At 33.3% G+C, this 22,507-nt stretch overlaps 1 protein-coding gene across 1 annotated transcript in view; it reads left to right on the top strand.

The window, feature by feature from the left end:
• Positions 1-22,507, top strand: part of LOC100016648 (sodium channel protein type 9 subunit alpha) — a 228,785-nt gene that overhangs the window by 175,936 nt on the left and 30,342 nt on the right. The window contains exons 18-21 of the mRNA XM_007494304.2: positions 786-906; positions 14,247-14,401; positions 17,826-17,999; positions 20,709-20,831. Coding sequence (XP_007494366.1) covers positions 786-906; positions 14,247-14,401; positions 17,826-17,999; positions 20,709-20,831 — 573 coding nt within the window. The remainder of the gene's footprint in view (positions 1-785; positions 907-14,246; positions 14,402-17,825; positions 18,000-20,708; positions 20,832-22,507) is intronic.

Raw genomic sequence — 22,507 nt, 5'->3', positions numbered from 1 at the left:
ATATTTTAAAAAAGTTTTTATATCCCTGCTAATATACATTATTCCTAACAGAAAGATTTTTTATGTTTATTTAAGTTTAGGCATAATACGGAGATGAAAAAATAAACTCTTTGTATTAGAATTAACTCTATGACCATATGGAATTTTAAGTTAATTACTCTCATCTGTAAGTCAATTATGTTTGATTTCATTGACTCTTTGTTGCAGAGCTCGCATGTGATGCTCAACTTAAGTGTACAAATTTAGTGCCTTGACGTTTTGTGTAAATGCTTTTAAATTGTATGGATTGAACAGAGGATATTGGAAGAGAAAATTTAATTGACCTTTTGAATTCTGATTCTAATGCTATGTATATATGTATATATATTTTAAAAATTCCATTCTATATCATCCTACCATTATTCCCTTTACATCAAAGAAGGAAGGATACAAATTGTCAGAATTTGCTTTTGATTTTTTTCTGATCTATTATTTTAAAATATTAGCTATTTAAGATGCTTTAGATCAAAATTTATTTTCTCTTCAAAGGTAATTTTAACAAATGTTTATTTTAGAGTGCATATCAACAAAAATAAAAGCCACACTAGGATATGGATAGAAAGATGAGGCAAAGACACATTCCAAGGTTTCTAAACCTTAATGTGTGCTTATACATTTCTATGGCCGCAGTATTGTTAAGTGTTTTGCATATTGTGTTGCATGCTACTGAGTATGAAAGTATAAGGATTTTTTGTTAAATTAATTCTAAAACTTTTTTGTGGCTGGGGTTATTATTTCTTTTTTAGCGAGTACATCGATCTAGCTCCTCTGAAGGCAGTACAATTGATAATGCTATCCCTGAGGACAGAGAAGAAGCAGTGGCTGAACCCGAAAATTCAGATGAGCCAGAGGCTTGTTTTACAGATGGTAAGAAGAAAATTGGCACTTGTTCCTGGTGATTTTGCTCTTGTTATTTATTTTATATTATTATATTATATTATTATATATTAAATGTTTCATTTAAAAAGCAATATAACTTGATGATGCTTTTTTCTTTCAAAGCATTCTAGTACCCTGGAATGGAGACTGGGTCATAACATGAGCAGGTTTCCTATTTAAAATGGCATCAATAGAGCATGAGTAGTGAAAGACCTCTCAAGATTTCCATTCACACTCATATTAATTAGCCTTATACAACATGTCACTGGCTTGTTGACAAACACCATATGTATCTTTTTATAGAAAATGATTTATTTTTAGAACATTTTTCCATTGTTATAAGATTCATGATTTTCCCTCATTGTTCAAAACCTATTTACATATTATTCATATTTGCAATCTTTAATACCAATACACCAATCATATCCCCATTGAATCATGTGATTGGTTTTATGTTTTTCTTCTGAGTTTCTGCTCCCATGATTCTTTCTCTGGATGTGGATAGCATTCTTTGTCATAAATTCCTCTGGATTTTCTTGGATCATTGCATTGCTGCTAGTAGAGAAGTCCATTATATTCAATTGTGCCACAGTATATTGGTCTCTGTGTACAATGTTCTCCTGGTTCTGCTCCTTTCACTCTGTATCAATTCCTGGAGGTCATTCAGTTCACATGGAATTCCTTCAGTTCATTATCCCTTTGAGCACAATAGTATTCCATCACCAACAGATACCACAATTTGTTCAGCCATTCCCCAATCCAGGGACACTACCTCATTGTCCCACCACAAATAGCACAGCTATGAATATGTTTTGTACATGTTTTTTTTTTTCTTTATTATCTCTTTGGAGTACAAACCCAGTAGTGATATGACTGGATTAAAGGGCAGACAGTCTTTTAGCACCCTTTGGGCATAATTCCAAATTTCCCTCCAGAATGTCTGGATCAGTTCACAACTCCACCAACAATGTATTAGTGTCCCAATTTTGCAACATCCCCTCCAACATCTATTTCCTTTGCTATCATATTGGCCAGTCTGCTAGGTGTGAGGCGGTATCTTAGAGTTGTTTTTATTTGCATTTCTCTAAACAGGAGGGATTTAGAACACTTTTTCAAGTGCTTATTGCTAGTTTTGATTTCTTCTGAGAACTGCCTATTCATCTCCCTTGACCATTTGTCAAATTGGGAATGGCTTGATTTTTTGTAAATTTGACTTAGTTCCTTATATATTTGGTAAATTAAACCTTTGTAACAGAGTTTTGTTATATTTTCCCCAGTTTGTTGCTTTCCTTCTAATTTTGGTTGCAGTGGTTTTGTTTGAACAAAAACTTTTTAATTTGATGTAATCAAAATCATTCATTTTAAATATTGTAATTTTCTCTATCTCTTGCTTGGTCTTAAATTCCTTCCTTTCCCACCTGACAAGTATACTACTCTATGTTCACCTAATTTATTTATAACATCCTTCTTTAAATTTATATTTATTTATATTTAAGTCATTTACCCATTTTGAATCCATCTTGTCATAAGGTGAGCATATGTATGTTTTTAACCATTACCTTCCATCTTAGATTCAATTCCAAGACAGAAGAACAGCAAGGACTAGGTGATCAGGTTGATGTGACTTGTCTAGGGTCATTTAGGAAGTGTCTGAAGTCACATTTGAACGCAGATCCTTTTAACTCAAGGCCAAGAACTTTATCCTCTGTCCTTTCTAGCTGCCCCTAACAGCATATATTATGTAATAGATGCTTGGAGAAAAAGGTTGGCTAGGGAAAAAATAATTCTCATACTAACATATCTATAGCCTATTTCATATTACATGCCTTCTTGGAGTAAGGGGAGATTGTGAGAGAGGAGAGACCATGGATTTCAAAATGTCAAAAAATGATTAATAACAATAGTATTGACATGTAATCTGAAAAAAAATTTAAATAAAGAAAAAGAATGATTCTAACTCACCCAAATGGGGATGAAAGAGTAAACATTGGAGGAGGTTTTGTTTTGTTTGAATGAAATAATCTGAAACCTGTAGTTAACCAGACCCATTTGCTGAGAGGTAGGTATTATGGGGAAGGGGAGGTCCTATGACTTAATTTTAGTGGAACTCCTAATATAGAGATTTCTTGCCTAGGGTTACCTTTTTCTGTAATTTGGAGTATTATGCAGTTTCTTGAGATGCTAAGAAGTTAACTGACTTACCCATAGAAGCAAGGCTAGTATGAATCAGTAGCAACAGGAGCTTGAATCCTTTTATCTACTAAACTACCTCTCAAAGCAGCACTCTCCTACCCCCTTCCCCTCAAATGTTATAATTGGATTAAGAAGTGTGTGAAGAAAAACAAAAATTGTAATCAAATGATTGAAAACAGAGTAGTGTTTCACACTTCTTGAAATGTGTGATGGAATTTGAAATCATTCCACTAACAAACTTGCTCTAACAGGCAATGTGTGCAAATACTAGTCTTGGAACAAGAAAGCAGAGCACAGTGAATATAGAGGTGTACTTAAGAGTTAGAATGACCTGAATTCAAATACAGTTATGAACATTTCTTAGCTGTCATTATGAGCAGGTCGGGAAATATTTCTGAGCCTCAGTTTTTTAATCATCTGTTAATAATTCTTGAAAGATGCACCTTATGGGGTTTCTCTGAAGTTAAAATAAAAGAATATATGTAAAGTACTTTGCAAGCCTTCAAACTAGGTCCTGATTAGGGTGAACAGGAAATTCTAGGAAGTAGTCATGTTATTTGAATTGATATTGCATTATTTCCATTGGGCTGCAACCACTATAAATTCCAATAATGTGAGTGATTCTCAGGAATCATTATTTGCACTAATTGGGATTCAGCTGTATAAACAGCAGTGTTAGTGTGTATTATTAGTGAGAATAGGGAAGATTGTGAAGCCTCTATTCAAATTGATTACCATAAAAAAGATTGGAAGTTCTGGATTTCATTTGAGATGTTAACTTGCCTTTATGATCTCAAATGAAAGTCTCAGAGATAAAAGATTGGAATCCAGGGTAATGAGCTGTCTTCCATGTATGAAGATCATATTAGTGCCTATGCCTTTCTTTGCATACCCTGTGTTAATATAGAGCATGGCTTGTTGCTTATTGACTTGTATGGCCTGCTTTCATTGGGATGTAAAATTCAGGTCACTTTTCCAATAGTGAGAATGGATTTCATTTGGTCTATTCACACTCCCTTGCCTGACCTCCAAATGTTAGGAATGTTAATGGCTATGGAAAGGAGCAGAACTAAATGGCCAAGATAAGCTTATAAACTAAATATTCTAGCACCCTAACAAGCTCCAGATCTCATTTTACCTTGTACATTTTGAATAATAAAAATTATGATAACACTGATATTAACTAATATGTATATGGTACTTTCTAGTTTGAAGATTTATATTACATATATTTTCTCATTCAAACTACTGATATATAAGTATAATGTAGCATAAAATCAGATTCATTTATTACTTTCCCTATTCCATGTGTTTCCCAGGATATTTATGTTTTGTAGTAGCAAAATAATTAGAAGATAAAGAAAAGCATATATAGATTATTATAAAATGACTAAATTTTCTTAACAGTTTCTTCTAGCATTAAATGTAAGTGTTAATGGAATTTTATTTTATGTTTTAGGTAAATTTTCCTTTTGCATATGTTATTTTATTGGAAAATTGGCATAACTATTAATTATGAACTACCAACAGTTTTCTACTTGCTCTTCCATCATTATATGGAAAGGATATCATTTGCCCTCTGGAATAGTGATTATCAAGCCTTTTGCAGTGGCAGCACTCTTCACATTAAATAAAATCTGCAGAGTGCTGCCAAAAAAAAATCTTTCCAAATGACTTTTTAAACTGCTGACCATTAATACTGCCAAACTGATATGATGCTAATTTGAATTTTGGAAAAAAATTGAGAGAAGTTTTTATGGCTCTAATCTGATCATGTACATCTTAGAAAAATATTAATATGCTATATTAATAAATATTATATAACTGAGAACATAATTGGATGTTAGGTAACAACTTATAAGATATTCTGCAATAATTTTCTTCTTTCTGCTCCTTTATTTACAGAGATATATATTTGAGGGCTATGTTTCAGATCATGTTTTCATTTTTAAATTTCTATAGTTTTATCTTAAATTTGCTGCAATTCTGAGATACCCAGAACTATTTTTAATATGGTAACAGAACACTCATTGTATTGAGAATACTAGAACAAAACACAAATTGATACTTTTTTATAATTATGTTTTCATTTCTTCTGCATATGGAATTTGATTATTGAGTTAGGCTCATGGATACTTATTTCATCATCAGTAAGTAAGATTATAGATTTCATGATGAAAGGTACCAAAGAGATCAATTAGCCCAAATTTTTCATTTTCCAGAAGAGAAAAATAGACTCAAGTAGTGAATTTTCCAAGGTTATGAATACAGAAAAAAATGAGTTATTTTTCAAACTCAGATCCTGTTAGCTAGCAAAAATTTTGATTTTTGTTTCATTTATACTTCTTAACTTTGCCCAGTTATCTACTACAAGTATTAGTATAGAAATAATGATACTACATAGCTAGAAAGCGTGTTGTCATTGAAATCAAAGAACATGTCCTCAATACCCCATATGCCTTTTGACTCATCAATACCACTTCTTCTGTCTTAGAATTGATACTCAGACTGAAAGTATGGGGAAGCTAGGGAGCCCAGTAGATAAACAGCAGGGCTTGGCATAGGAAGGACATGAGTTCAAATTTGACCTCAGTTACTTCCTAGCTGTGTTACTGTGGGCAAAGCATTTAACTCCAAATGCCTAGCCTTTAACATTTTTCTGCCTTAGAGTGGGTACTTACTTTAGGTAACAGGTTTTTTAAAAAGACTGAAGGTAAGGCTTTAAAAAAAGAAAAAGAAATCAAAGATGATGCTTTTGATGTTGGTGTTTGTCAAACACTACAAGTTGTTGGTTCAGGGGCCCCTTTGGACTGCTTCACAGGATCAGCTGATTCAGATAGTTTTGAGCTACCTTACCTGTGATATCACCACTTTCATTTTCAATGGGAACATGCTCCCTAATAATTACAAGGCTACATTGCTAATCTATCACAAAGTTTAGGTCATTTCATTTTAATTGCCTATTATAGACTGAATACTTTAGCTAGTCACTGAGAACACAAAATTGAAAAACAATGCAATACTGACTCTCATGAACTTTACAATATAATACAACTTAAGTTTTAGCCAAAAGACCTGGACTCAGAACCCAGTTACATTCCTTGTCAATTGGGTAGCTGGTGAAATGAATCAGTTGAAAAGACTTGAGTAAGAAAGATTGTTAGGCAAAAAGAATCATAAAATCTTAACGTTTAGTTCTTCACTTTGCAAATGAGACTGACTCGGGACTGAAGAATTTAAAGTGATTTGTTGAATGTCACAGGATGAATAAGTAGGAAAACAGATTTGAAACCAGTTCCTCTGACAAGATGGGACTAGTCCCCTAGTGGCAATTGTGGCAAACAGACTAAGAAAGATAAAAAGACTGAGAAAAAGCATTTAGAATTGGCAAGGAAGAGCCTTAAGTTATTGAAACTGAGGCTGGATTGCAAAGACATTTAGCAATCAGTGCATATAAGAGAAGAGGCAATAATACTAGGCTACTAATGGTATTAGTTCTCCTTTTCCATTTTTTATTATTCTGTTCTTTAAAACTGATATATTTTAGGACATCTAGGTGGTATAGTACATAGTGCCAGGCTGGGAGTCAGGAGGACCTGGGTTCATATTTGGCTTTAGACATTTCATAGATGGCCATAGACACTTCATGAGCAAGCCACTTAACCTCATTTGCCCAGCCCTTGCCCTTCTGTCTTGGAGTTATTACTAAAATATAAGTTAAGGGTTTTAAAAATGATGTGTTTTGTTTTGATACCATAAATGACTCCTAAGAAATTTCCAAGTTAACTCCCCTACAAAATAACTTCTCTGAAAAACAGAAGTTAAACCAAATCTAGTAGAATTTTGTTTATCTATAACATATCCCTATCTTTTGTCAAATGAGATGATGAATGTGTGCTAAGCACTCTTGTCCTATATATTTTATCTTCTCTGGTCTTTTGTGTCACTTCTACTTCTTGGGTATCATTCTCCCTGACTTGAGTGATACTTTTCTTTCTGCTTTGCATTTAGCTTTTTTATCTATGAAGATGATTCTGAGAGATTTATCCAGTACTAGGTTCTCTCCTGATCTCTTGTCCCATTTGAACTACATGTCCAAAACAAAACCATTATTCCTCCCCAAATCAATCCCATTTTCTAATCTCCATATTTATGCTTATGGTGTAAATTATCTCTCATTCTCCATATTGAGTCAGTTACTAAATCTTGTGGAACCCAACCCTTCAACATCTCTTAATGGATAACACAACTATGATGATCCTGGTCTCATCACTTCTTGACTAGACTATTGAAATTGTCTGCTTATCGGTCTCACTGCCACCAATCTCTTACCTCCCCAATCTATTCTTCATGCCTAAGTGATATTCCATCTCTCTCTCACACACACACACACACACACACACACACACACACACACACCCCAACCTCAAATGGCATGAGAATAAAATACAGAGTCCTTAATTCAGCAAACAAAGCCTGTTACCCACTTCTGTGAATTTGCATCCCACCCCAACTGGCCTGCTTGAAACACTACATAGAGTTCCATCTGTGTTCATACATTTTCCTATGCTAGTCCCTACCCTGCCCCCATCACGATATGAGTGCCATGAACTCTTTCTTCACCTTTGCCTCTAAGGATCAATTTAAGTGCCTTTTTTCTGCTTGAATCCTTCTCTTATCCCCATAACTGTTAGTGTTCCCTCTCTAAACCTTACTTTATTAATGTACATATTTTCCTCTAATATAACATAATCTCCCTGAAGATAAGAAATATTTCATTTTTGCCTTTGAATCTTTGAATCTCCAGAACCTAAAATGCTAAGTAGAACAAAGTATGTGTTTAATAAATGCTTGTTAAATTATCATTTGAACCCACTATAGGTAATGAGGTCTCTTAGAAAGGCAATAAAAAGAGAAAATACAGAGCCTTGGGTTATACCCATAGTTTGGGGCAGGGGCAGAACATGGATAATGGGAGGAATGTCTAAATAGAAGGGAAAACCAATTAAAGAAGTATACTTAAAACTCAAATAGCATAGCATTTTAGAGAACTTTAGGGTTAGTTTTAAGTAAATTGCCATGGAGATTGCAGCATCCCAATCCTCACTTTATTTCCTACATAATTTTTTCTCTATTGTAAGCAATATGTGTCTTGTTTTCTCTATTGTAAGCAATATGACAAACATGGAAACATGTGTTGTATATAATATATGTACATTGTATATCAAATTACCTGCCTTCTTGGGGAGGGAGGACAACTGGTGAGGACGGGTAGAACACAGATTACAAAATGTCAGAAAACAAAAATGAAAATTTTATCAATATAATCTGGAAAATATGCAATTTTTTAAAAGACTTAAAAAGAAACAATGTCAAAAGCTTAACAATGTTAAGTATAATTAAAACTGATAAAGGGACATTGAGTTTGACAATTTATATAGAAGAATATTGAATAAGAATGTTTCTGTCTTCTTGGAACATTATAATCTATAGAGGATGTTATTATTGTTCAGATCATTTTCACTTGTGTCCAGCTCTTCATGATCCCATTTGAATTTTTTTTGGCAGATATTGGAGTGATTTGCTATTTCCTTGTCCAGCTTGTTTTACAGATGAGGAAACTGAGGCAAACAGAGTTAACTGACTTTACCAGAGTCACACAGTTAGTGTCTAAGATAAAATTTGAACTGAGGAAGAATAGTCATCCTGACTGCAAGTCCAACACTTTATCCACTGTGCCACCTTCTTGCCTCCAGGCGATAAAATAAAAATTTTATGTACATTATAATAAACACATTAAAGAGTAACAAGAGCTACTATGTGTGGTCCAAAGAGAAGTACTAATTATTTATATAACAATGTCCTTGTTCTCCATCAGGCACAGGTGGCATCACTCATTTTGCATATTACTCACCAAATGTATTCCTACAGTCTATTTTACACTAACCTCATCCTGACATTCACTGACATATTTTTATCCTTTCTAGGGAACAATTATTTCTTTTGTACCAACCTCATTTATTCAATAAAGCTTAATGTAAAACACATTTTGAAGTATCATAGGGAATATTACACTAAGACATAAGCCCTGCTCTTTGAATCTTCAGGAAGAGAAGACATTACTCAGAGAATTGTAATAAAAGATAAGCAAAGGTTGTGTGGTTCAGATAAGAGAATAAGCACTTATGGTGAGCTCAGGAAAGATATGGATGTTATAGTTTCTTAGCTATGCTGATGCTATATAATATATCTTTGTATCATAAATGTCCAAATTTATTTCTTTATTAAACCACCTTTTCCTTATGACTCCCCTCTGTACACATATACTTTAGTTCTTCTGATGAATACTTTCTACTTTCTCTCAATCCACTGAGCCACCATGCTGCCTCCTGGATGAATACTTTCAAATTAGTGCTTCTACCCTCTATTGCTATCCTTAATTTCTCATTAAATGCCAGTCTCTACATCTATGATTACAGCATAAACCTATGTCCTAAGCAGAATATTTGCACCTTCCATCATTTTATTTATATGACATATGAATATAAGTATTGTGACCGCAAAAATATGGTTTTCAAGACTGTGAATTCCCAAAACTGTAAAGATAATTTTGGTGTCTTGATTTTAATCAAAAATAAGTGCTCGCCATGGGAAAATTCCCAAATATGAAAATACCCAAGTCAGCTGGGTTTTATGGAGATTTTAATTAATACAAATGAAGGAATTAAGGAAAGGGAGAGATAGAGAATAAGAAGAAATAGTAGGAAGGGTCTACGCCAAATGGCCTAGGCCTGAGCCTTAAGAGAGACTAGTCAGTCTTTAATCACTCACCACATGATTTGTCCCAAGCAAAACTCCAGTCCTTCACTGAAATCCTCAACTCCTGAACTGAGTTCAGAGACCCAGCTCCTCCAACTAACTCCAAACTCCAACTAGTCTGAACTCCAATTAAAAAAATTCCACCTTGAACACTTTCCTTTTAAAGAAAATTTTCTCTTGTGTCACCTCCCCTAAATTTTCACATCTACCAATCATAGTAGATGTTTTCCCCAGGACAGACCATTCTTAGTTCACATCTAATTTTTTTATCACCTTCTCTGGGTAGACTAAAACTTCACACCTCTTACCTTTTGTAAGTTGCTTGACCTTTTAGTGATTAATTTAACCTTTATAGGTACTTAGCACCCTTTTGTATTAGATCTAAAAGTAGACCTAGCTTTAGGTTCTAGCTTTACTACAAGTATGAGTTAGGGACTTTTTCATTATTCCATCAGGAGTTTGCAACTTTATTTTCCCCTAAAGTATGCGCAAGTATGGGTGGAGTAATGTTAAAATTCCCAATACATTCCTGATCAAGTACCTCCATTTGTTACAATAAGGGTATAGCCCTAATCAGATATTCTAAGGTAGAGTCTGAGCAGTTTTAAGATTCACAGCATTCAAATTGGTAGGGGCATGTACATTTTTTTTTCTAGGAATTGAACAAATTCAGATTCAACATAAATTTATTAAAAACCTGGTACATAAAAGCTCCTTGATAATACTTCCATGCATTTTCTAAATGTATTATTGGTTTTAGGGAACTTCAATATTTATAATGACATTACATCTTTATGTAATCCATTTTGCACCCCAAGTCAGCATTTACATCATGTAAATTCTATAGCTTCATAATGGGAAGATAATTTCAAGACAGATACCATGATACTATTTCCTAAATAATTTTCAATGTCCACCAATTATCCATGAAAAGACCAATTCAAATATTTCAATATCTAATGATTGTATTTGTTTTTAATCACCAAATTTGACAAAGTTTCTTCTAAACGGTTTTCAAAGAAAAAGTATTTTAAGTATGATTTAAAGATCTTGACATTTTTGAAAGTGTTTAATTAGTGAACAGTTTCTGCTTTATTTTGATTTAAACTTTGTTGTTAACACTTTTTATATTGTTCACAACATTATTGGAAGCCCTTTTATTTTATTTTGAGGGCTTTAGTTACCATGATGAAAGATGATATAGCCATTATGTAATCCATATCAGAGCAACCTAATGAAGCTGCCCACGAGAAATAGCATTTCCCTTTGAAACTTATTAAAATGTTTCAGAGGCTCTCTGTTATGTTTACATTTATTTAATAGCTTTTTATAAAAGGAGATGTGATAACATTGCTAGCCAGGTAGATTCAAATTCTCTTAGGACTTACTTTTGTCTGTAAATCAGACAAGTGGCTGGGTATTTTGTTCCCAGGAGGAAAGAATGAAACCCTCTAAAGTGAAGTAAACCCAGAGGGCAATATTTATGAGTCTTTATCATATGAAAAGTTTTCTTACTTTTCTAATTGGGAGATGCATAAGGAGAAAATGTCTTGTGATTTCATCAATGTATGTCCCTTCATATATGCAGATCAAAACTCAGGTAGAACTTACTACATTTGTCTTAAAAGGTTACTTAGATCTCCAAGAAGTAAGCTGTTTTCAGAGATATGATATGGTCTTCCTAAGAGTACAGAATTCTATCTAATATGACACACTGCCTCTCAAGGAAACAAATAATTATTTTAAAAATCAACTTAATTATTTTCTTTTCTGGCACTTATTCATAAAGTAAGTATGCCTACTCTAAATATGAATATGAACTTTTTCATATTTATGTAGAATTATTTTAAGTACTAAGAGCTATGTTACTATAAAATATTCTAATCATATTTTCCTCTCATCTCTATATATACCTTTATAAAGAAAAATCTCTAACGTAAGATTATTTTTAAATACTAATTAGATGCTATTTTTTTAACATCATAATATTTTTCAATTAAGTTATAAATTTGGAAGAAATTGCTTTTAAGATTGACCTTCCTTCATAGTCTGATTAATGATTAAATTTATTTAAGGAATATGTGTACTTTGAATCACTCTGTTTTTCTTAGAATTCATGGAAAGAAATATTTCTAGGAGTAAAATTGAATATTTCTGTGTACCTTTCTGACAGAATTTTCTAGACCCAAAATGCCCAATGAGAGACATTTTTCTCTCTTAGCTCATATCCCCTACCCAAGAGACTTGGGAAAATATATGCTTGGTATTCTCCAGTAAGCTGAGTCCTTACAGATGCATCATTCACAGTATTACAAATTGTATTTTATCTTAGGTGAAGTGGAGAGTCACTAAAGATTTTTGAGTAATGAAGTGGCATGGTTAGACCTGTCCTTTTGGAAAACTATTTTAGGAAACTAGAATTAAAGGATTTGGAAGATAGGTGTCTTAGGAGATCAGCATCACCTATTTCTTTAGCCCCACTATTTAACAACAAATGCTCTCAAAATGGATTAGTGGTGATAATCCAGTCACCATAAAAGAAGAACAAAAGATGTTCCATGCCAAAAAGCAATGGGTAACTGAAGCCTAATTTATTGAGATGGAATTCTGGGGGTATCTTTAACTGTTCCTAGATCTACCAGAAAGAAATAAGAACTCTGCTACTGAAATTGGGGCCTTGGGCATATTCTACAAGGAGATATGTCCTGCAAAGCCTGCAGATTTTCTAGTTTAGTATACACTGCTAATTCCACTAGTTTATTTTATAGTTAATCCCAACAGCTGAGGCACAGATACACAAAGAAAATAGCAGCAGAGTGGATTCTTCAGCTTTCCATTTGGGCTTTATCATTGGTAATGGTTTTCCCACTTCTCAATCTAGGTGTTATTTTTCCTTCAATTTCCTTCAATTCTTAAAGCTAGGCTTTTCATGTTAAAACTAGTTGAAGGAATAAAGAAGGGGAAAGGTTGGAGGTAAAGGGGAGAAAGAGTGTGTCTTATCCTGAGACCTTTTGCTAGAATCCATGAAATACTCTGACCTATTCATTCCAGACAAAAATGTCCAATTTCCTTTCATTTTCTGTATAGCCATAGTTCCTTGGTATTTTACAAGGGCCTCATGGATCAAGTATGCAAAGATAGCAAAAGGCAAAAAGAACGACTGTACAATTAGTTCTGTCTTAAATATGTTACTTAAATCTCCTGAATGAATACTCTAAATGTTGCCCTGTATTATATAAGGTATATAAGTAAACAAGTTAACAGGGAGGTTGCTAGGTGGCACAGTGGATAGAGTGCTAGGATTGGAGTAAGTAAGCCCCCTCTTCCTGATTTCAGTTTTGGCCACAGCTCTGTCTGTGACCCTGGACAAGTCACTCAACTCTTTTTTTGCCTCAGTTTCCTCATCTGTAAAATGAGCTGGAGAAGGAAGTAGCAGACCACACCAATATCTTTCCCAAGAAAACCCCAAATGGGGTCACAGAGTTGGATATGATTGAAAAATGACAAAAAAGAAAAGGTTAATATTTACTTACATGTTTTTGTTTAGTTAGTACTTCATATCTTGAGATATTTCATATCTTTAAGATGAATGGACAGCAAGAATTGAGTGCTAAAAATAGAAAGCAGAGGGAAACTATCTTAACCTTCTGGAGGATACACTAGAGATTGGAGAAACTGAGAGCAGAGAAGACAGTTAAGAGTCTTTTATAGTGGTATAGGTAAGATTAAATGAAGGACTCTACTGGGATGGTAATTAATGGAATGAAGAGAGGAGCACTTATGGGAGAAATGGAAAAATATATATTTTCAGTTCCCATATTTCTTTCATGTTTTGGGGTCCAGGCAGTTTGAAGTTCCAGTCTCCTTCCAACACCAAAGACTTTCCCTTTTTCTTCACAGTTCTAAGCTTTTTGAGAAAACAGGGCAACCAGCTGACCCTGTCTAAACTCCATAGTAATCCATGGATATTGCTAAGAATCCACTACCAGACGTTTGAACTTATTGAGCAGATATCATTTTTTCCCACTGATTTCTAGATTAAGTCAAATAAAGAAGGCATGGATCCTTCTTACTTTTCTCATGGAAATGCCTCCTGGAGTAAGAAATGCAACTTATACTCATATATGTTATCAAATACAATGCTTTTCTTTAGTCTATAGGAATCTTGATCTTACAACATGGATAGTTTTGAGGGAAATTCTTTAATTGCATAATGTTATAGAAATATATCAGGAAACAATAAAGAGATGTTAACTGTATAAGAACATCTTATTTTAACTTTCAATTTTTTTTTCATGAAAATTCCATTCTGCTAGGTTGTGTACGAAGGTTTCCCTGCTGTCAAGTCAGTGTAGAATCTGGCAATGGAAAAGTTTGGTGGAACATAAGAAAAACCTGCTATCGAATAGTAGAACACAATTGGTTTGAGAGTTTCATTGTCCTCATGATCCTTCTCAGCAGTGGTGCTTTGGTAAGTGGTGGAGCATGCAAGATGAAGATGAGAACACTTGTTTTAAGATTTTAATTGATGTAGAAAATAATTGCAAATTACTTTTTTACCAACGCTAACATATAGGTTCTCTCCAAGTTCTAGAAATCCAAGATAGAAATGTGTGCAAAATTAAAATTTATACTCCATACAGAGAACAAAGTATTCCTAGAGTCATGCTAATCTCTCCTCTATGTTAAGCCCTTCCCTAATCAGAGCCCCCTCCTCGACAAGATATTTCCCAAACCGCTGTGTTTTCTTTTCATCACTTGCCCTGAAAAATATTTCACTCTAAGAACAATATTATACATTGACAATACAGGGAACAGAAAATTGATTTGACTCAGAGCATTGGGGTTCAAATCCTTCCTCTGACTTCACCTAAGTACAGGTACCCACGTCACTTTTATGCCCTGAAACTCAGTTTCCTCATTTTTAAAATGAGATATTTGGCCTGAATGACGTTTGAAGCCACTTTAAAATCTAGATCTGTGTTACTATATTCTTATAATTAAATGGGGTGTGGTTCATGGAGTAGATGATAAAACCTTTATCACTCACATTGCAGCTGAAAAGTTATTCATGGCAATGAGAACAGTACATAGAAATACACTTATAAAAGTAGTCAGATACCAGTGGATTAACTAGAATCAAAGAATCTTAATATTAGAAGAGACATTTAGCAGTCATCTAAACCAATCTCCCTCCATTTTGAGAAAACTATTCTATTCAATCCCGACTGATTGTCACGTAGCCTCCTATCATTTGAATTTGAACACTATATTATAATTTGAACACTATATTATAAAGAAAAGTTTCTCATCATTGTTGTAACTAGGTATTAAAACTTTTTCTAAGGGCAGAGAAAGGTTTTAAAACGAAACTATGTATTCTGGGTATAGTAGTTCAGTACAGACAGTGTTATTTTCTTCCTTCTCTGGGATAGATTCTCAAGAGAGAAAGAGAAGGAAATTAGAGGGAGGAAGAGGGAAAGAGCAACAAATACTCCACAGTGATTCTTCAGGTCTTTGTGTAAAAGACAGAAGAGAGGTATGGGCAAGGAGGAAGGCGACTCCTGTAGGCTTTCAGGGAGAGAGGAAAGGTATGGCTTGAAAAGAGTGGCCATAACTGGGTTCAAATTCTCATAATTCTAAAGGGATACAATGGACACTTTGAATTATTTTGAAAAGTTCATTCTTGTAGTAAATCTTTTGCCTTGTAATTTGTACTCAGTTATTCTAGTTTTGATCTTTGGAGAAACATGACAGCCCTCCTTTAACACTTTTAGGAAGACATCTTGCCCCATCATCAAAACTAATCTCCCTCTAGTAAAATATCTTTTGTTCCCTCAACATGTATGATATAATATAATTACCAGATAGTTCGCTGTATTTTCTTCCTCTCAAGATGCTCTGTAATTCCCTTAAAATGTTATACCAAGAAGTAAATGTAAAACTCTAGATGAGTATTAACAGTACAAACTACTGAGCAACTTGATCTGTACAGGATTCTCTTTTTTTAATCTATGATTTTATTTAGATGTTTTTAGCATATATAACACTTCATTGGTTCATGTGGAGCTTGTGGACAACTTAGACCTTGCATGATCTTCTTTCTCATTACTTGCTACATTTAGTCAAGTATTTCACACATAGCAGTTCTATGCAAATTTTTCTTAATATAACTATAGAACTTTATAATATCCTCTTTAAGTTTCATCATGTTTGTTTCAGTCTATCTGTCTACTCTGTTGTGATAATTTTGAATCATGGAATATTAGCTAATTCTCAGAACTTTAAATCATCTTATCATAGAACCAAATAAAGTGTTCTGAATGAAATTTAGGTTCAAGTCCCAAATCTGTAAAAATAACTTGACTTCTCTGACCTTCTGTTTCTTCATCTGTTAGAGAGTGTGTGCTAGTTGGACTACATAACTTCTAATATCCCTACTGGCTAGAATATCCTATTATTATGTAATACTTCATTCTCTTATCTACAAATCTCATAATATTGTTAAAATATGTTTGATTCAGTATTATTTGTTCTTTGTATGTCCAAGTTGGCTCCTAGTGATCACCTGTCTTTTTTTTTCCTCTCCTCTAGGAAATTTTAAGACTTCAATTACTTCATAATAAATTCCACAATTTTGTCAGCTAACCTCTTTTCCCCCTAAGATCCTGCAAAATAAGATTTGTAGTTTATCTAGGAAATATACCCACCATTTCAGAAAGAGAGGCAATGTTATAATAGAAAAAGAGTACCAGGATTAGATGAGAACACCTGAATTTGAATACTAATACTTCTAGGTGACTTTGGACAAGTCACCTAATTTCTCTATTCTTCTGTTTCCTCTTTATAAAATCATGAGGTCTTTAGCACTTGATACAGTTCTTGGCACATGGTCGATACTTAACAAAATATTTTTGACTGCTACCTGAAACTAAATTATGTCTAAGGTGCCTTTCAGTTATAGAAATGAGGAACTTACAGATGAACTTTAGGGAGATACTTTTTTTTTGGAAGTTAGAAGCTTTGCATACTTTGAAAAGTCAAGAAGCTGTTTATGGAGTGTCAGTATCTAAAGGACTATACCCAGATATCTTATTGGACTAATGCATTATGTTAGCAAAGGTATATTTAAAACATTAGTAATGTCAATAGCATGGATGGATTTTATGAGCTCTTTAATTTTATGAAACTTCACAGGTGATTTGTATTTTTATGTAGATTTTTGAAGTGAAATATTCCCATAATTAATTCTCTTGTACATTAGTAAATGTACAAACTATATTTTCATTCTTTACAATTGTATTATTAATACCAGGTAAACAGACTTAATTCATAGTTGTTTATATTTCAAATAAAAGCTTGCTCTTTAGTTAACATTTTATTAATTCTTGATATATTTTCATCAGGCTTTACCGTAACAACCATTATGTTTATTCTAAAACTTTATATAATTATTATGTTTATACTTTGCGGCTTGAAAGGACTGAGGAATTTCAATATTAAAATTTGGGGAAGTCATTTCATTTTGAAAGCACGGACTTGATATGGATGAAATTTTTCTCTAAGAATTCACAATAAGTTGCTTTTCCTTAAATGCTGATATGCTACTTATATACAATGAACTTTGGGGTATATTTTCAATACTTTGATTCTCTATCCATTTTCTCTCTGCCTGTGCCTCTGATGACTCATAAATAAAAGTATAATACAACAAATTAGAAGGAAAATGATTATTTATTACTATGAAAGAGGACAGAAAAAAAAACGTGTCCCTGTGAAATCATGTTCTTAGTCTTATTAGCAACATCTTATCAACAGAAACCAATTTTCTTTTTCATTCTTTAAGTCATTTTTTAGTATTAGATTGGACTAAATTTGGAATTTTCTTCTCATAGGCTTTTGAAGATATATACATTGAACAGAGAAAAACCATTAAGACTGTATTGGAATATGCTGACAAGATATTCACTTATGTCTTCATTCTGGAAATGCTGCTAAAATGGGTAGCATATGGTTATAAAGTATATTTTACAAATGCCTGGTGCTGGCTGGACTTCTTGATTGTTGATGTGCGTATTTTTAAATAATTTCTCATAGAGGGTTCTGGTGCCTGCAATAGTCACCATTAAACATAAGTAATTTTCACAATAGTTGAAATAAAGTGGGCAGAAATACTAAAATATATATTACTAAACACACATTTGTGTTCTATTTGATGTACACATCTTTGTTCTCTGAAAGTACATGCATGTTATACCTTTACAAAACTCATAATGATAATAATGTTAATAACTAGTATTTAATACATAATAAATAATATATTGCTTTTCAGGGTTAACATAGAACATATTATACCCATGTTCTCAATTACCATCTGAGGTGGTGTAGGTATTATCCTTATGTTACAGATGAGGAAACTTGGGCTTAGGCAGGTTCAGTGACTTTCCCAGGGTCACACATCTAGTAAGTAGCTGAGGTAGGATTTAAAGTCAGGAAGCTCAGTTCAGATCTCAGCTCTGCAATTTACTACTTGGGTGACATTGGGTAAACATATCTAACATCTCTGAGCTGATTCAGTACCTTATCTGTAAAATGAGGGTATTGTCTAGAACCTAAGATATTAGATGGTCTTAGGTCTCTTTAGAGCTTCTTCACAATCAAATTTCAGCCATTCTTCTGTCTTGGCAATGCTTCATATTGTCAGTACCAAACCAGATGACTCTGCCTCCATCAGAACTCACTGGGCATTTATTAAGCATATATCATTAAGAAATGTATTAGGGACATTATTTTTGCACCTTTATGGAGAACTCACAGAGAGAAAAGAACCTGGAGACAGGGACAACAGTAAACAGAATTTGATGAGAGTTTAAATTAGTCAGAGTTGGGCAAAAAATATGGAATTACAATTGACAGAACTTGACAAAGGAGGAAAGATTTTTTAAAAACCCTGAAGTTGGAAGCATGATATTAACATAACTGAATATGTTAGAATATCCATGTCTTAAGTTTAGTAGGAATAGTAGACACTTGTTCAGTCATGTATGACTCTTTGTGACCCTATTTGGGATTTACTTGGCAAAGAATGGAATGGTTTGCCATTTTCATCTCCCACTTATGAGGAAACTGAGGCAAACACGGTTAAGTGACTTGCTCCGGTTCACACAGCTAGTGTCTGAGGCCAGATTTGAAGAAAGGAAGATGGATCTTTCTGACTTCAGACCTAACATTTTATACATTGAGCCATCTAGCTGCCCATATTAGATAATATACTTTTTTAAAAATCAGCATTAAAATCAGGTGGTACTAGAGCTAGTTCTAACTGGCTTATAATAACTATTGATTAAATTTTCAGTGTAAATGTTTATTTCAGAAATCATTACAAATAAAGGATTGATTTATTATTTTGTTCATTATCTGGACTTAATACAAAAAAAGAGTGTGTGCCTCTATTTTGGAGTAGATCCTCGTTGTTCAACATTTACAATATACCTCTGTATTCCTCCATAAACATTTTTTGAGCTCAGTAGGAATCAAGTAAAAGGTTTTCAAAAAAAATTAAAAAGAAAGGTTTTGGGAATGTAGTTATCACCAGATTGGAGGCCTGGTTGGTGACTGGACAAATAATTATAACAGCAAATTGCTTTTATATAATGCTTTAAGATTTCCAAAATGCTTTCTATCCATTTTCTCTTTTGAGTCTCATAATACCCCTGCTTAAATTATAGTCAATGAAACATCAATTAAATTGCAGTCACTTATTGATCCAATTGACTCTTTTAATGAATTATTGATACATGAAAGCATGACTTCAGTATATTTTTGAGAAGTTATAAGATTCTTTTAGTCCAGTTTGAAATTATAGCATTCAGAAAAGTAAGAACATTTCAATATCAGAAAACCATTAGAATATTGTTCAGTCTTGTAGCTTGCTCAGACTTTTGGGTTATCAATGAAAGTTTTATGTCTAGGTATCAGCTTAAGTATTCATAAATGTGAGCCTTGTCTGAAGTTCCTTTCATATGGTCTCATTATAAATTAATGTTAATTACAAAATTAAAAACAAAAGTTTCTAATCTGTATGTTGCTGCAAATGCTAACTGAATCAATGAATTTAAAATGATAATAATGTTCCATTTTTATAGCTCTGTCAGCTTTACAATGTGCTCTCAAAAATCCTATATGTGGGTAAAGAAGTATGCCAACAGTTTCATAGTTAGTAACTGTCAGAGCCAGAATTTGAACCACTACTATTATCTAACACTAAATTCAGAGCTCCTTTTATTGTACATATAACATCTTGGGTCTATTCTGAATAAAACAGCCTGAATTTCTCATTAAAATAATTTGTTCTTAACTGTGTTTCTCTAAAAATCATTTCTTGGGGGCAGCTGGGTAGCACAGTGGATTGAGAGCCAGGCCTAGAGATGGGAGGTCCTAGGTTCAAATCTGGATCAGACACTTCCCAGCTGTGTAACCCTGGGCAAGTCACCTGACCCCCATTGCCTAGCCCTTACCACTCTTTTGCCTTGGAACCAATACATTAGTATTGACTCCAAGAAGGAGGGTAAGGGTTTAAAAAAATAAAAATAAAAGTCATGTCTTTATTTATGTTTTCATAGACAATAACTATGTACTTTGAAAGATTTGATTTTATTGACCATAGTCAGTGGTTCTCGGGAAATTCTGTTTATCTTCTATTAACTTTCCATTTTAGGCAGGAATTTGACCTAATAAATTTGAAATTTTTTGTTTTTTTTTCCTGGTTTTTGGTGTAGGTATCTATAATTACTCTTGTAGCCAGTACCCTTGGATACTCGGATCTTGGTCCCATTAAATCCCTTCGGACACTAAGAGCTTTAAGACCACTCAGAGCTTTATCTCGATTTGAAGGAATGAGGGTAAGAAAAGAACTGACTCGGTGAAGTATTAAAAGAGGGTATACAGAATGTCAATAAAAAAGTTCAACATTTACATAGAATTCTTAAATCATGTTCTTTGTTATACTATATATTTATTATTGTCATATATGATCTTACATCAAAGTCATTGGAACTATTGTAGGTAACACCTCATTCATCTAGAAAATTTGGGGAATAAGATATTCTAAATAAGGAATTTTTTAACTATTATCTTCTGTCTTAGCATCAATACTCCTCATTGGTTCCAAGGCAGAAGAGCATAAGGGCTAGGCAATGGGAGTTAAGTGACTTGCCTATGGTCACATAGCTAGGAAGTGTCTGAGGTCAGATTTGAACCCTGGACTTCCTGTCTCTAGGTCTGGCTCTCAATCCACTGAGCCACCCAGCTACTCCCATATAAAAGAATTTCTTAATAATTTTCACTTAACTGTTTGAATGTCTCTGAATGTTGTTCTTTTATGGTCAAAATCTGTCTAAAATCTATCATTTACGTCTCAGTCTTTTTAAACAGCCTGTGGATTATGATGTTCTATTTCTTGAATACATGGACCAACATTAAGAACATCAATTATTTTAAATAGTGATGTCCTTTGGGATTTTTAAGGTGTATAGAACTATTTGTTCCCTATGGCACATTAGCAATGCTTTCCCTTTTTCTTCTAACATATTTCTTTTTCTTTGTATTAAGCTATAAAACAAGATGATCAGAGATGAAGGTGGAGCCTGAGAGTCCTGTGAATATGTTGAACCTTGACTTAAGATCATTTGTTTTTGATGTTTAGAAGTCTTTTTTTTTCACTTATTTTCTCTTTCTCCATTGCCTTCCTTATAGAAGTAGTTATAGGAATTGTGATCTTACTTAATTATGATAATATTATGTTTTAATTACCATTATGCATTTTGAATATCTTTATCTTCTGAGATGTAGTTACTTGGAGGGACAAAATGAAAATAAATTTGAAATTTTCAGAATCTCTACTTTAATTCTACATCATTTTGTTTTATAATAATAAACAAAAGCTGTTTTGTCAGTATGGATAATACTATAATGTATGCAGTGTGAAAAATTCAGATAAACCCTGTACTTTAATAGGTAATTTCTAAAATAATTTTTATTAAATTAGCCAGTTTTGTGTTTTATTCAAAGATCTCAAGAATTCTAATTGAATTTTTCTCAATCATATATGAGAAACTACAGAAGAAAAATTATTTTATAAAAATAGCAAGTTAATATATTATTTTGAGGATGAACTATAAACAGGTACTTTCTGAATATAAACAAGTGAGCTATAGATATCTTAGATATACAGTAATAGGTTATATACTCAAGCTTACTCTGTACGTAGGATCCCAAGTACAATTCTTGCCTTTTTTCTGTGATTCCTAAACAGTCACTAATGTGTCCTGAGTCAGTGGAACCACTGGATGCTTCTCTCTAAGAGGGATTATCCCTGGGCCATATACCCTAACCTTTTCTTCTATTATGATTCCTACTTTCATTCATTCTGCTTCATATCATCTTTTTCTTAAACATATTTATAAATCCTTTTTAATTTCCATTCTCAGAACAGGATACTAGAATGAATATGAAGTCAGAACCAGGGTTCAAGTCCCAATTTAGCCACTAAGTACCTAAATGACCTTTGGCAAATTGT

This window comes from Monodelphis domestica, chromosome 4 (assembly GCF_027887165.1).
Source record: "Monodelphis domestica isolate mMonDom1 chromosome 4, mMonDom1.pri, whole genome shotgun sequence".
Classification (NCBI taxonomy): domain Eukaryota; kingdom Metazoa; phylum Chordata; class Mammalia; order Didelphimorphia; family Didelphidae; genus Monodelphis; species Monodelphis domestica.
Note: the sequence above shows the minus strand (reverse complement) of the source record. Positions and strands in the feature narration are given on the sequence as shown.